Source organism: Polypterus senegalus, chromosome 3, assembly GCF_016835505.1.
Source record: "Polypterus senegalus isolate Bchr_013 chromosome 3, ASM1683550v1, whole genome shotgun sequence".
NCBI classification, from domain to species: domain Eukaryota; kingdom Metazoa; phylum Chordata; class Cladistia; order Polypteriformes; family Polypteridae; genus Polypterus; species Polypterus senegalus.
In genome coordinates this window covers 17,917,912-17,933,415 of record NC_053156.1, presented here as the reverse complement: position 1 = coordinate 17,933,415, position 15,504 = coordinate 17,917,912, and the positions used below count along the sequence as shown (strand labels likewise).

At 41.9% G+C, this 15,504-nt stretch overlaps 1 protein-coding gene across 2 annotated transcripts in view; it reads right to left on the bottom strand.

The window, feature by feature from the left end:
• Positions 1–7,156: 7,156 nt before the first annotated feature.
• calcoco1a (calcium binding and coiled-coil domain 1a) overlaps positions 7,157–15,504 on the bottom strand; it is a 107,592-nt gene continuing 99,244 nt past the window's right edge. For both annotated transcript variants that reach the window (XM_039746713.1, XM_039746717.1), the window contains one exon: positions 7,157–7,400. In XM_039746713.1, coding sequence (XP_039602647.1) covers positions 7,283–7,400 — 118 coding nt within the window. In that variant the 3' untranslated portion in view covers positions 7,157–7,282. The remainder of the gene's footprint in view (positions 7,401–15,504) is intronic.

The window sequence follows — 15,504 nt, the reverse complement described above, 5'->3', positions numbered from 1 at the left end:
ACCAAGCAGAAAATGCACAGATGCACTTGGAAGCTGCCAGGCAGACACAAAAATACAAACCAAAGGCACTGACGTACATCACAGCAAAGTTAACACACAAATGTGAAGGCTTGTAAACACACACACACACAATTGACACACCTTGTATACCTGTGAACAAAGACAAAGACAGACAGACAGATGCACACTAATAAATGAAGACAAAGACACAATCCAATAGAGCAACACACAGAGTGCATTAACAGCACCGAGGCATACTGATCAGTCTTGGGGACTCAGACAGCATTTCTGTAACATATAAAAACATTTTAAAGTCCCTCCGTTTCAAAGATCCCAGAGTTCAGTGGGAAAAGGATCCCTTAACATTTCAGAAACGGACTGGAAGGCAGCCACGCACGCAATTCCCTCGAGCTCCACATGCGCAAAGCATTCAATTATTCAACTTCAAATTTTGTATCAAGCACATCTGTGTCATTTAAAATTGTTCAAAATGTTTCCAGGGCAAAGTTCAATCTGTGAATATTACAATTGAGCTCAAGCCTCACTTGGCCACATGTTTTGGGCCTGCACCAAATTAACATCATTCTGGACCAACACCTTTAAATGCCTACCCAGAGGTGGCCTTAGGGGTGTGTGCGGGTTCAGTGGGGTTGGGGCCTAGGGCTGACCAACCCACGCGGGGCCGGTTACGTCACACGCTGTTAACGGTATATGTGGGCTGTAGAAACTTGCACGCGAATTTAATAAAAATAATGATAACATTCACCGGATTTTCTCATTAGTGTATTCAACTACATTTTTGCAAGATAACACGCGGACTTGATCAAAATATAACGATATCATCTATTAAAAAAGTGCAATTCACACTTCATGACAATACCACAACAGTGCGAACTGCGATGTCATGCGGAAATTAGCAGGGCCTCTTTTAGAAAGCGTCCCCAAATTGCAAGTGCACTCTGAGTCTCGATATGCAATAAGGGTTCCTCTAAGAAGCATCTCATATATATATATATATATATATATATATATATTATATATATATATTATATATATATAATATATATATATCTATACTAATAAAAGGCAAAGCCCTCACTCACTCACTCACTGACTCATCACTAATTCTCCAACTTCCGTGTGGGTGGAAGGCTGAAATTTGGCAGGTTCATTCCTTACAGCTTCCTTACAAAAGTTGGGCAGGTTTTATATCGAAATTCTACGCGTAATGGTCATAACTGGAAGCTGTTTTCTCCATTTACTGTAATGGAGATGAGCTTGAACGCCGTGGGGGCGGAGTTTCGTGTGACATCATCACGCCTCCCACGTAATCACGCAGTACATAGAAAACCAGGAAGACCTCCAAAAAGCGCTGAAGAAAACATGCATTATATAATTGAGAAGGCAGCGAAACAATAAGAAGCGGCGAGTGACATATACAACCATATTCATGAGTTCTGCTACTTGAAACAAAGCACGATGTAAACCTACACTTTAAATTAAGTTCATAGACAGGCTGCGCTGGCGTTTGTAATTTAGTGCCTGCCCATATAAGGCCGTCCGTCAGCGGCAATCCAATAGCAAACTCCACTAAATATTCACGGTGAAGGACTGTGCTTATGGAGAGGAAGATGAGATGGTCAGGGTGGTGTTTGACACAAACTCAGCGAAACTGCGAGAGAAAGTTTTAAGTGCCAGGACTAAGGTAACATTAAATACAGCCATGGACATAGCGAGATGGCACCAGCACAGCTGGGAACTTCGATGCATGTACACCGGCGGCTCACGTGAACTGGCGCGTGCACAGATAAAAGCAACAGTTCCAAAGAGCTGAACAAAACCGAATTACACAATTGAAAAGGCAGCAAAAATATGAAGCGTCTGATACATACAAGCATATTCATAAATGCAGCTACTGTGGAAACAAAGCACACGGTGGAAAAAGTCAATGTCCGCTAAAGGAAGACAGTGTAAAAAACCCGTGCATGCAGTGTGTCAGGTCTCAGATAAAGAAGAAGACGAGCTGTTTATTGATGCAGTAAGAAACGAATCGATGAATGAAACCTGTCATCTTTACAGCGATTGACAAACACGGAATGTAACTTGAACACAACACATCCTACAAATACGAACCTGATTGAAAGAAATAATGATAATCAAATCCTTGATGACAGCAACACTCAGTAACACTCACAAAACAAATACTGTATATTGACAGTCATGTTACGTTATTTTTAAAATGTTCCCTTTTCTTTTCTAGCTTTTTAACACACTACTTCTCGCTGCGATACGCTTGTATATATATATGTATATATATATATCCCGATCTACATACTCGAATAATGGATACTTTATTCGCCATCAATGATTGTTTTGGTAAAGCCATACTCAGTGTATTCATTAGATGAGCGGTAAAAAGTAAGAGCGAGGGAGGATGACTTATTGAGGCATGCAGGCTGTAGTGCGCGTCAACTCTATCTGAATTGCGCGATCACATTTGAAAAATATATCTTTTCAAGTTCTATTTAGTCCATATGTGTCAAACTCAAGGGCGCATCCGGCCCGGCGTAATTATATCCGCCCGAGATCATTTTATATACTGTATTATTGTTATTAATGGCCGGGTATATGAAGCGCTGGTAACACAATAAACTACAGATCCCATAATGCAGCGCTTCAGCTGCCTTGCCGAACACTTACCGCGTTAATCAAGTCTAGCTTATGATGCTGCAAGTTATTGCGAAGCTAGCTCACACGATGCTGAAGAGAAAAGTTGATTCTGAAAATAGAGCCTTTAAAAACCGATGGGAGGCTGAGTATATGTTTACTGAACCCGTGTGTCTCATTTGTGGAGCTAATGTGGCTGTAATTACAGAATTTAATCTAAGACGGCACTATGAGACAAAACATCAGGGAGTTCTGTGTTGTGGAGATTCTCAGGATGGATTGCAGGTGCTCATCAGTGAGGCTGAAAGACCTGAATGCAATGCAGAAGATACAGAAAGCAGAAGAATTAAATAAGAATCTGACACTTCAGTGGACGTTTTACCGTGCACAATCACAAAGTGATTTCAAGTGAAGTTGCTTTTATGGGAGACACAACCACCAGTGCAACTTTCCCTGTTGCCAAGTAATGTTAAACCAAGTCGTCACTACGGTGTTCCCAAATACGCACTTTGCTGATAAACTGAGTGCACTGAGTTTGCACGGCACTTTGGTGACTTTGAAGAACAAAAAAAGTCCGTCTACATGCGGCTCGAACCTTGTGCATGTTTGGTAGCACATATCTGTGTGAGAAGCTCTTCTCAGTGATAAAGACTAACAAAACAGCACACAGGAGTCGCCTCACTGATGAGCACCTGCAATCCATCCTGAGAATCTCCACAACACAGAACCTCACAGCAAACAGAAACGAACCTGTGGCCAAAAAAGATGCCAGGCGTCCAGCTCTAAAATGACATATGAGCAAAGACAACTGAATGATTTGATTTGTTATTGCTGAAAGGAACACATTTTATTTATATTTCCAGGTTTTGTTATGCAGCATGTTCATATTTGAATTTGTATAATTTTGAAGGATATATTTTTATGGAGAGCAAAATCTTTTGGGATATTTAAAATCTAAGTTTATTTTTATATAAATTTACATAAGAGTAAAGAAATTTGAATGTTTGTTCTTTTAAGTTATTTAAGGTTTGAGTTGATTTATTCACAAATAATATTCCTGTCTGTTTTTACCATTCCTACCAAAGATATTTCTGTCGACTAAATAAAAATTCCTTCTATTTAAAATTTAAATAGAACTTGAACAAATCGATAGTTCATAATATCCACGCAGACTTACGTAAGAGCGGGAGTTATCCGTTTTAACAAGCAGCGTATTGCACTGATCTGAAATAGCTGTGTGTGTATATATGTAGATATGTATGTATATGTAAATATATGTTTATATATGTGTGTGTGTATGTATATATATATATATATATGTATATGTATATGTATGTGTGTGTGTATGTATGTATGTGTGTGTATGTATGTATGTGTGTATGTATATGTATGTGTATATGTAGATATATATATGTATGTATGAATATATGTGTGTGTGTATATATATGTGTATATGTATAGATATGTATATATATATGTTTATGTGTGTGTGTGCAAATATATATATATATATGACAGCAACACTCATCACTCACAACAGTGACAAAACAATTACATTGACAATCATGTTACGTTATTTTCAAAATGTTTCCTTTTCTTTTCATTACTTCTTTAACACACTACTTCTCGATGCGGCGGTATTTTACTAGTTATATATATATATATATATATATATATATATATGAGATGCTTCTTAAAGGAACCCTTATTGCATATCAAGACTCAGAGAATTCTATATAATAAACTTAATAAGTTATAATGAAAATTGCATAATTAGATCTGGACCACCCTATACATACACTGGAGAAAATAACTTGACAAATCCACTCGAATGGGACACGCAGACCTCAAAAGCGGGGTCCCCTTTGGTGCAGAGCATGGGGCGGTCGCCCCACTTGCCACCCCCAAATGCCACTCTTGTGCCTACCAGACAGGTTTGGTATCACAATTCCTTCTAATTCACTAACAGCTGTATTTGGTGGGCTCAAAGATGGGCTTAAAGTGGAGAAGAGCAAACAAACTGTACTTGCTTTTACTTCATTATTGGCTCTTAGACTTATCTCACTCAACAGAAGGGTCCGAGTCCACCTCTGTTAAGTCAGCGGGTAACTGATGCTATATCTCATTTGAAATTGGAACAAAATCAAATTCTCACTTAGAGGGTCTGTACAAAACTTTTTTTTAAAATCTGGCAGGATCTAATCAATAACATTTTAGAATAAGCAGTTATATTGGGGAAAATACTCCTTTCTCTCTTTACTACATCTCAACAGTTTGATTCTGGCTGTTGGCCTTCCTCTCTTTCTCATGGGTGGTTGATTTGATTTTAGTTCTGTTAAGTTTGACTTGATTGCATGGAACGCTATATGTTTTTATTAAATTTAATACTGGCTAACTGGAAAGACTGTAATCCTTCTAGTTAGCCAATAAAAGGAGTCCTTCTGCTTAACTTCTCACCCCATCTATAATCACTAACGTGGTACAACACCCTAATACTACTTAAATCCAATAATAAAAAATCAGAAACGAGCGCCCTCACACTTCTAAGCAGACACACTTACACACATTCGCTGTTAAACAAATCAACGCGCACAATCCACCCATGTTCTTTTAGGCAAAAACAAGGATGCAGGCCAGTAAATGAACACAAAGACACTGCTTGTGTAACACAGCACACGCACATCTGCTCGATAATAAAAAATTCAAAAACACAAATGCACAGGCTGCTAGGTCAATACAAATCAAATCAAATCTAACTTCCAGAAAAACACAAAGACACTGCTGAACCACACAGACACCAACCTGCATGACACAAAGACAAAAATCAGTAAGCACACACAAAACCTCCGGACCACTAAACACACAACCTTTCAATGCTGAACAGACATAAAAAACACACGCCAGCACGTGGCAGCAGGAAGCACGTAATTATTTGCCATTTTAGACAACAAAATAGAAAAAAAAAGGAAAAATAAAATCAAGCTCTGGATGTCTGGCCGCACACACCAGCAATTTAAAGGCTTTGTGAATTGCTGCAGGAAAACCCAGGAAACAAACAAACAAAAAAAAAAGGTTTGAAAGAAATGAAATGCTGAGCACAGCCTGCAGGGGGCGACGCAGAGCTCTCTCCTTACTGAAGTGTTCACCTGCTTTAGGGAGTGCAGAGTAATGAAAGTCATCTGATTCAATGGGGGCATCCAAAAAAGAAGACAAGGTCGTCAAAATGGTAACTAAAAACCAAGACAAGGTCGATTCTAAGATTCATCACATCATTTTCTAAGCCACTTAATTCAGACCAAGGGGGTCGGAAGGTGTTTTGGTTGGTGCTGGAGGCTATCCCACCTGGCAAAGGGCACAAGGCAGAAACAGACAGCAGACAGGGCGCCAGGCCATTGAAGGGTGGATTTTAATAATCACATTTTATGAATGAGCAATGAAAGTCATCCAATCGGGGCATCCTAAAAAAAATAAGTCAAAATGGTAGACAAAAAAAACAGGCAAAGTCGATTCTAAGACTCGTCGCGTCACTTTAATCCAGACCAGGGTTACTGATGTGGGGAGAGTGGTGTGAGCTTTGGGCTGGAGGCTGTCCCAGTTAGCTTAGGGTGCAAGCCAGGAACAAAACACAGACAGGGTGCCAGTTCATTGCAGGGCAGATTTAAAGACTGACATTTTATAAATGAGAAATGAAAGTCATCTGATTTAATGGAGGCATCCAAAAAACAAGTCAAAGTCAATTCTAAGACTCATCTTGCCATTTTCTAACCTGCTTAATCCAGACCAGGGTTACTGATGTGGGGGGAGTGGTGTGACTTTTGGGCTGAAGGCTGTCCCAGTTAGCTTAAGGTGGAAGGCAGGAACAAACTCCAGACAGGGTGCCAGTCCATCACAGGGCAGACATTTTAAAAATGAGCAATGAAAGGCATCTGACTAAAAAATAAAGAAGGCAAAGTTGGCAGTTAAGACTTAATAAATATAGACGCAGGGATGGGGCAGTGTTTAGTTGCATAATAAACCGATAAAGTAACAATACCACACTGTTAAAATGATTGAATGCAAAAGAAAAAAGTACAAAGAATGCAGTTTTTGCTTCTTCTGAGGCCCCCCGCCTTTATCCCCCGAAAAAGAACAAAGCCGTATTTATATTTGCTATCCTGAAGCACAACCTTCAGTATGGCGCACATCCAACTTGGAGGCCATGCTGTAAACCCAAGCAGAGGACTCTTCTTTAATTAACTCAGTCAATCCTATAAAAGTTACAAATATGGACTTCTCTTGTTCTACGTTTCTTACCGTTTGATAATAAAGAGTTCATGAAGCGACTTAAAGCCATTGCTTTGTGGCGGGACATGGAGCCGCAATCGCAAAGTAACTTCTTGCTGCAGTGCCGACCTGTGTTTTTCAGCAGTGGTCCACCACGATGGGAGGGAGTGGAGGGGGTGCAAGAAGGATCAGAAGCAGCGGACCCCATGATGTCAGTCTTCGCTGGTTCACGGCTTTTGATTTTTATTTTATTATTTTGCATTTCTTCAAACCTGTACACATAAACCCTGTTGCCGGTGTAAGGAAGTGTCCTCTCTGCACAAATCAGAGCTGCTGGAAGAAGAAGTGGCTGTCAGTGCGCCCCCTCCAGGCCGGCGGTAGGCTCTCTGCAGAATGGGCCTTCCTTCCAGGGAGATGCTGAAGCCAACTCACCAAGGTCTTCGTCGGAGTCTCCAGTCCGACTAGGAAGCCTGTGCAAGAGAACATGAGGCCATTTAGGATCTTCGCTTATTACTAACCAACAAGATCTCCCAACTTCAGCTTATGAAAGAGGATCAAGCATTGTCAAAGACCGAGAGGCTTGCTAGCCTGTGGGGTAATGCTAACTATTTATGTTTATAGGCAATGTACAACTGTCAGTATCTTTCTACCTGGGCTTCTTGATTTAATTATCTGCATGGGACAACTGTGATGAAATGTGTTTGGTGCTCATCATGGAGTGGTGGCTCTAAGGCCTTGTTCACACGGGCGTTAAAATCGAGCATTTTTTTTGCGTTCGTAGTGTCCGGTGAGCGCGGATCAAGCGGCGAGTGTTTTCTACACGTAGGAGTCAATGAGAGTATTCACACGGGCTTTGGTGACGTGCGTTTGTCCGCTCTTGCGTTTATACGGCATCAAAAAAACGTTGCATGCAGCTTTTTCTTGGCGTTCAAAACCCAACAAACGCAAGGAAACCGCTTCTAGTTCGTTTTCTGCGCGTTTATTTTACGCTTCGGAGTAGCGGTTTGCATTTCAGTGCATAACACCGGTGTAAGCGCACACTCGACTACTGTTTCCTTACCTCAAAGTGACAAGTAGTCTCTCTTCGGGGCTAACACCAAGTCGCATATTGGTTGATCGGCGTGCAATGTGGCATTGCACCAGCTGCAGCAGACAATCAAAAGTAGAAACCGACATCCGACAGTAATTAAAAAACTTGCGCAGAAATTTTCGCATTTCTTCATAAAGCACAAAAAAACTTCCTTTAACCTGACGTTGTGCAGTCAGAGGATGAACCCAGTAGCGGCGATTTTTTCTCTCCCTACGCCAGTATTACGAGTATTTTAAAACAAGAAGATTAATATCTAACATAGCAAAATGGTCCATATTGAAAGGAGGCACCTCAAATAAAACGACAAGGGCTTTCATATCCAGTTCCCGACACTGCCTCCACAGGTTAACACACAAACTACAATTTGGGCTGCAGGCTGGCGTTAGACAGAGACAAACGAACGCCGGTGTAGAAGTCAATCGATCGCCACCACAAAATGCAACATAAACGTCTAGGTGGTTCAGAGCAAGTTCGTTTATCCAAAAACTTAACGCCCGTGTGAACAAGGCCTAAGGCTAGGGATTTGCACTGGTAATCGGAAGGTTGCCGGTTCAAATCTTGTAAATGCCAAAAGTGAGTCTACTCCGTTGGGCCCTTGAGCAACGCCCTTAACCTCCAATTGCTCCGTGCTGGGTATGACGTTAATCTGCGCATCCAGTCCAGCAAGTAGGCCATCCAACCTGCAGGAAGAAGCCTGGGGGTTGGTGGCAGAATTGCCACGCCAGCCACCATAAAAAACCTCACACTGGTTCCTTTCCATCTGAACTTGCGTGGTGTTGACGTGTCACCCGTTGCATGGTTGCACTCGGGTCCTAATCTGGGATTCCTGAGTTGGTTTGTCATCAGCGTGTGCTCCTTACCTCGTCACGAAAGGCACCATGTAGAAGATATAAGCTGAATGCACTGTTCCATACTGATGAGACATACTGAATAATTAGAAGAGTACAACATACAAGCTGTCACCCTAAATTAATCTTATATGGCATCTGTACCAGCTGAAGACACTTTACAGAGTAAAAACCACCATAATGAACCAACTATACAAACGTAACGATAGAGAATAAGACCTTGTCAAACCTGCTTAATCCCGCTTAGGATCATGGTGGGTCAGTAGCCTGTCCTAGCAGCAATGGGTGCAAGACTGGAGCAGACCCAAAATGGGATGTAGTGCCCAAACACATACAGGGTACAGTCGTGGCCAAAAGTTTTGAGAATGACCCAAGTGTTGGTTTTCACAAAGTTTGCTGCTTCAGTGTTTTTAGATCTTTGTGTCAGATGTTTCTCTGGTTTACTGAAGTAGAATTACAAGCACTTCAGAAGTTTCAAAGGCTTTTATTGACATGAAGTTTATGCACAGAATTCCATATTTGCAGGGTTGGCCCTTCTTTCTTCTTCCAAGACCTCTGCCATTTGCCCTAGCAATCAACATTTGGGCCCAATCCTGACTGATGGTAGCCCATTCTTGTATAATCAGAACTGGTGGGTTTTTGTTTGTCCACTTGCCTCTTGAGGATTGACCACAAGAGTTTCCTGGGCATGGACCCCACATTTCGATGTTTTGTTCCCCGAGCCACTTAGTTCTCACTTTTGCCTTATGGCCCGGTACTCCATCATGTTGGTCACCAAACTGTTCTTGGATGGTTGGGAGAAGTTGCTCTCAGAGGATGTTTTGGTCCCATTCTTTATTCCTGTGCGTCCACTGCCTCGGCTGACATGAATGGTCTCAGGATGCTTTACTGTTGGCATGACACAGAACTGATGGTAGCGCCGCTCACCTTTTCTTCTCAAACAATCGGAAAGGGGATTCATCAGAGAAAATGACTTCTAGACCCCAGCAGTCCAATCCCTGTGCCTTTTGTAGAATATCCGCCTGTCCCTGATGTTGCTCTTGGCTTCTTTGCTACTCTTCTTGACACCCACCAGGCCATCCTCCAAAAGTCTTCACCTCACTCCCACCTGCTGCCATTCCTGACCAAGCTCTGCCCTGGTGGTGCCCGCAGCTAAATCAACTTTAGGAGACGTTCCTGGTGCTTGTTGGACTTTCCTAATTAGCGTGACCACCAGCCTTGTACTTATTGACACTCTCACCTGCGTTAACGAGAGGATCACTGAAGTGATGTCAGCAGGTCCTTTTGAGGCGGGCAAGACATGTAGTGGAAATGCAGGGTTTTGGGATGAAGTTCATTTTTATGGCAAAAGAAGACTTGGCAATTAATTGCAATTCGTCTGATCACTCTTCAGTCGTTGGAGTCGTTACAAATTGCCATCATAAAAACTGATGCAGCAAACTTTGTGAAAATTCATATTTGTGTCATTCTCAAAACTTTTGGCCACCACTGTACATGTGGAATTGCCATTTCACAGCAAATGCACACGCTTGGGGACGAGGGAAGAAAAGCAGAATGCCAGGAAAAATAAAGAAATCTACAGACACTGGGAGAACACAAGACAGTGAACGTCAAAAAAAGCAAATTATCTAACAGGGAAGACGTGATAAATAGATAAATAATGTGAAAGGCACTATATTACAGAAAAAAGATAAATATGACATGTGTCACAGTGCAGATAGACACAAAAGGCACTATGTAGTAGGCTGCCAGCTATAAAAAGGTGCTATACTGCAGATTGTCAGCCAGATATGAAAGACAATATACGATCAGGGGAGTCCAACTCTGGTCCTGGTGGGCCGCAGTGGCTGTAGGTTTTCATTCTACGACTTTTCCTAATCCTAATTAACTCCTTTTCCCTTCATTTTAATAGCCCTGTTTTTAAGGATTCAGTCCACTCAGTGTTTCTTCATTAAGTGTCAGCCAAGCAGAAATGCGATGTGAAACGGGCCAACAGATGACCAGCTAAACTGGAATGTCAGACTCCAGCCAATTTCGTTCCAACCAGTTTCTTATTGAGAAGCCGATACTTGCTGTTCATTAAAGCTGTTATTGAATATCGTGACTTGTTGCTGCTCTTGTTCTGCCACAGCAGACTGTTGATTTTCTGTTATTTAAAAGACCGCCATCAAGATGTTTTCGTGACCTGAGCAGACCAACCTGACCGAGACCTTCACCATTCTTTATTTTCAGATGAGCTGGTCTTCTTGTGGGTCTCATTATTATTTGGCTGCTCATTAAGGATAAAGAAACAACTAAGAGGGTCCAAGACATGCCAATTAAAACAAAGGCAAAACAAGTTAATCAGAAGCAAAAACGCCTCACTAATTAAGATGGTTAGAATGAAAACCTACAGCCACTGGGGCCCACCAGGGCCGAAGTTGGACACCCCTGCTGTAGACAGACATAGATATGAAAGGTGCAATATCGCAGATAGATAAATATGGAATGTGCTATATAGTAGACAGTCAGCTATGATAGACGCTATACAGAAGACAGACAGATATGAAAGGTACGAAAGACAGACAGACAGACTTAAAGGTGCCATATTCCACATAGACAGAAATGAAAGTCACTATATAGTTGAAAGTCAGCTATAAACACAGCAGGTAGAAATATCCATAGATATGAAAGACACTGTACTTTAGAAAGACTGATAGATAGATAGATAGATAGATAGATAGATAGATAGATAGATAGATAGATAGATAGATAGATAGATAGATAGATCGATAATATTTGATATTACAGACAGATAGATATGAAAGGCACTATATGGTAGACAGGCAGCTATGGAAGGTTCTATGCTGACAGACTGTCTGATAGATACATATAAAAAGGCACTATATTGTAGAAAGGTAGACATAGAAATAAAGATGCAATATAGCAGACAGCTAGACAGACAAACAAATATGAAGACTGTGGACTGCAGAGGTAGATATGAAAGGCGCTATATAGTAGACAGGCAGCTATGAACGGTTCTGTGTTGTAGGCAGCTATGAAAGGAGCTACAATGCACACAGACCAATGGATTCCAAATGGTTCCAAATGCAGACAGATAATTAATGAAAGGCATCATATTGTAGATAGGCAGATATGAAATATGCTATAATGTGTATAGACTGATTCACATAGAGGTAGACAGTCGCTTGACCCACACACTGAACAATAGAACACTCTGGACGAGAACAGGCTATTAGGTCCAACAAAGCTCGCCAGTCCTATCCACTTGTTTCCTCCAAGAAAACATCAAGTCGAGTTTTGAAAGTCCCTAACGTCTTACTGTCTACCATACTACTTGGTCTCTTATTCCAAGTGTCTATCGTTCTTTGTGTAAAGACAAACTTCAAAATGTTTGTGCAACATTCCCCCTTCACAAGTTTCCAACTGTGTCCCCGTGTTCTTGATGAACTCATTTTAAAATAACAGTCTCGATCCACTGTACTAATTCCCTTCATAATTTTAAACACTTCAATGATGTCTCCTCTTAATTTTCTTTTGAATAAACTGTAAAGGCTCAGCTCTTTTAATCTTCATAACTCATCCTCTGTAGCCCTAAATCAGCCTAGTTGCTCTTCTCTGAACCTTCTCTAGTGCTGTTATGTCCTTTTTGTAGTCTGGAGACCAAAACTGCACCCAGGACCCCAGATGAGGCCTCACCAGTGTGTTATAAAGCTTGAGCAGAACCTCCTGTGACTTGAACTCCACACATCAAGGCGCTATATAACCTGACATTCTGTTAGCCTTCTTAATGGCTTCTGAACACTGTCAGGAAGTCGATTGAGTCCACTGTGACTCCTAAATCCTTCTCATAACGTGGACTCTCGATTTTCTGACCGCCCATTGTGTATTCAAACCTAATATTTTTACGTCCTCTGTGTAATTCTTTACATTTACTGATGTTAAATTTCATCTGCCAAAGCCTGTCTGCTGTCCAAGTCCCTCTGTGATGATATAACGGATTCCAAATTATTTGCTAATCCACCTATCTTGGTATCATCTGCAAACTCAACCAGCTTGTCACTTATACTCCTATCCAAATCATTTATAAATATTAAAAATAGCAGCGGCCCAGCACTGACTCCTGCTGGTCACCATTCTTAACATCGGCGATTTCTGATGAGGTTCCTCACACCATCACTCTCTGCTTCCTGTGTCTAATCCAATTCTACACCCATCTACACCCTGAGCTCCCACTTCTTTTAATTTGATTCCCACCCTCTCATGTGGCACCTCATCAAATGCTTTCTGACTGCTAACTGGTGGCATGAAAGGTGCCATGTATACAGTTGTGTTCAGAATAAGAGCAGTGTGTTTAATAAACAGAATAAAGCTCTGAATCCTGATAATAGCTTTTATTTCCCATACACGCAAATGCTTTGGGAACACTGCACATTCCATTCCAAATCAAAACCTGAAGAAAAATGGAGCAAATTTGTGTTATTCCTTTACAGAAAGTGAAGAAAAGGGAATATTAGACTCTTCAAAAAAATCAGAGTGTCTGCATTCTCCTTTACAAACTCAAACATTCACTATATAAATAAATGTTTCAAAGATTTTGCTTTCCTTTGAATCACTGAACTAGTATTTACTGTAGTTGTACGGGGAGATTCACTCTAAAGAGGCCCCAAATATTCTGTTGAAACTCCCGTTAGGATGAAGCCATCTGAACCCAAAAATGATGCTCCGTACCTTGACGTGTGTCTAATCGATTGCATTCCATGCGATGCTGGAAGCGGTTTCTGTTTCCTGCCAGACACATTTCGACACGGCGCTCCATGTTTCTGAACGTATCGGCAAGCGTCTCGGGGAGGAATAGCAGCAATTTCACGTTGGATATTTTCCTTCAGATCTTCCACAGTGCGGGGTTTGTTCTGATAGACTTTTCCTCTGAGCAGATCCCAAAGGAAGTGTGGGGTCAGATCCGGCAACCCTGGTCGTCAAAGCCCCTGTTGTCTTAAGAAATACTCAAATTTCTACCATGCTCCTTGCCCATGTGTGAGACATTGCTCCATCTTGGTGGAAGTGACCTTCCGTGAACTCACGATCATCCAATTGATTCTGACATCGCTTGCCGATACGTTCAGTTACCCATCGGTTCACCAATTTGTGAACAACATGGAGACGTGCTGCTCAATGCTGTACACCACCATCCTGATGAGGTGACTGAGTGAAGGGGTATGGGCGGTAGGCACCCAGAAGTTGCAAACGGAGGTTAAACGTCAGGACGCGATCCGGCGCCTAACTCATCTCTCCGATGGCTTGCTTGTTTCGACGCCCCATATGCTGAGGAGCACATTGCATGTTGTTTCGTTCAGATTGCTTCGTCGTAGTGAGAGGTATTATAGAATATTCGGGGCCTCTTTGGAGTGAATCTCCCTGTAGGAAGCACTATTTCTGAGAACTGCTGCACATCTGCATTGGCATGGAGTTGACCAACTTCTGGCACCAGCTATTCCAGCCTAGGATGATTGGACTCCATTCCATAATTCTTCTGCATTTCTTGGTTTTGCCTCAGATACAGCATTTTTGATGTCCACCAAAACACAAGTTTTCTATTGGATTAACTCTTTTAGGGCGCATGTCAACTTTTGTCGAAATTCAGGGGTAGGTGATGGTAATCAGCTGTAAACTGTGGCACAACTCACCGTTCACGGTTTAGTTTGACTCTCTTTGCTAGAAGGAAAGTCAGATTTTCAATTCCTTGCGCGTGCGTGAGTAGCAAAGAGCAACCAACCTCTAAAATGGCATCAACTCCTGGCGGGAGACCTAAGCGAATGCACAAAGGAAAATACTCCTCGGATGAAAGTTTTGTGTGTTATCGTTGAATCGAGCTCCGAGTTTGATGCATGTGATCTGGAGATGGAGATCGAATGGAGATGGAGATCGAAAATGAAGGTGAGGTACCAGCGTCAGGAGACTGGTCCCCAGCTGACAGTAGCGCTGAACATATTTTTGTAGCTGATGCGCCTACAGCAACCGGCCACTCCATAACATTAATCTTGTTGGTCTGGAACCAAGATGGTGCTCGTTTTTTTGGTGTGTTTGGGGTCGTCATCTTGTTGAAACACCCGTTTTCAAGGGCATTTCCTCCTCGACATAAGACCTCTTCAAGTACTTGGAGGTATTCAAACTGATCCACGATCCTTGGTATGCGATAAACAGGCCCGACACCGTAGTATGAGAATCATCCCCATATCATGATGCTTATCCAATCCTGCTTCACAGAGTACTGTGACTTGAATTCAGTGTTTGGGGGTCGTCTGCGGCCCCTAGACCCAAAAGGAGCAATTTCACCTTCCTCTGTTCACAAAATGCTGCGCCATTTTTCTTTAGGCCAGTCAGTGTGTTGTACTCTCTTCAGCTTTGTGGGGGCTTCTTGCCGTCAGCTTGACTTCGCGTAGGGGTCTTCTAATTGTAACACAGGCACTCACAGGTAACTTCAGACCTTCTGTGATCTTCCAGGAGCTGATTATTGGCCAAGTCTTTGCCATTTCGGCTGTTCTTCGATCCGTTCGAAAGGCAGTTTTTGGTTGCCATTTTAAAGCATTTGTGATCATTTTAGCTGAGCAGCCTATCATTTAAAAAACTGCTACA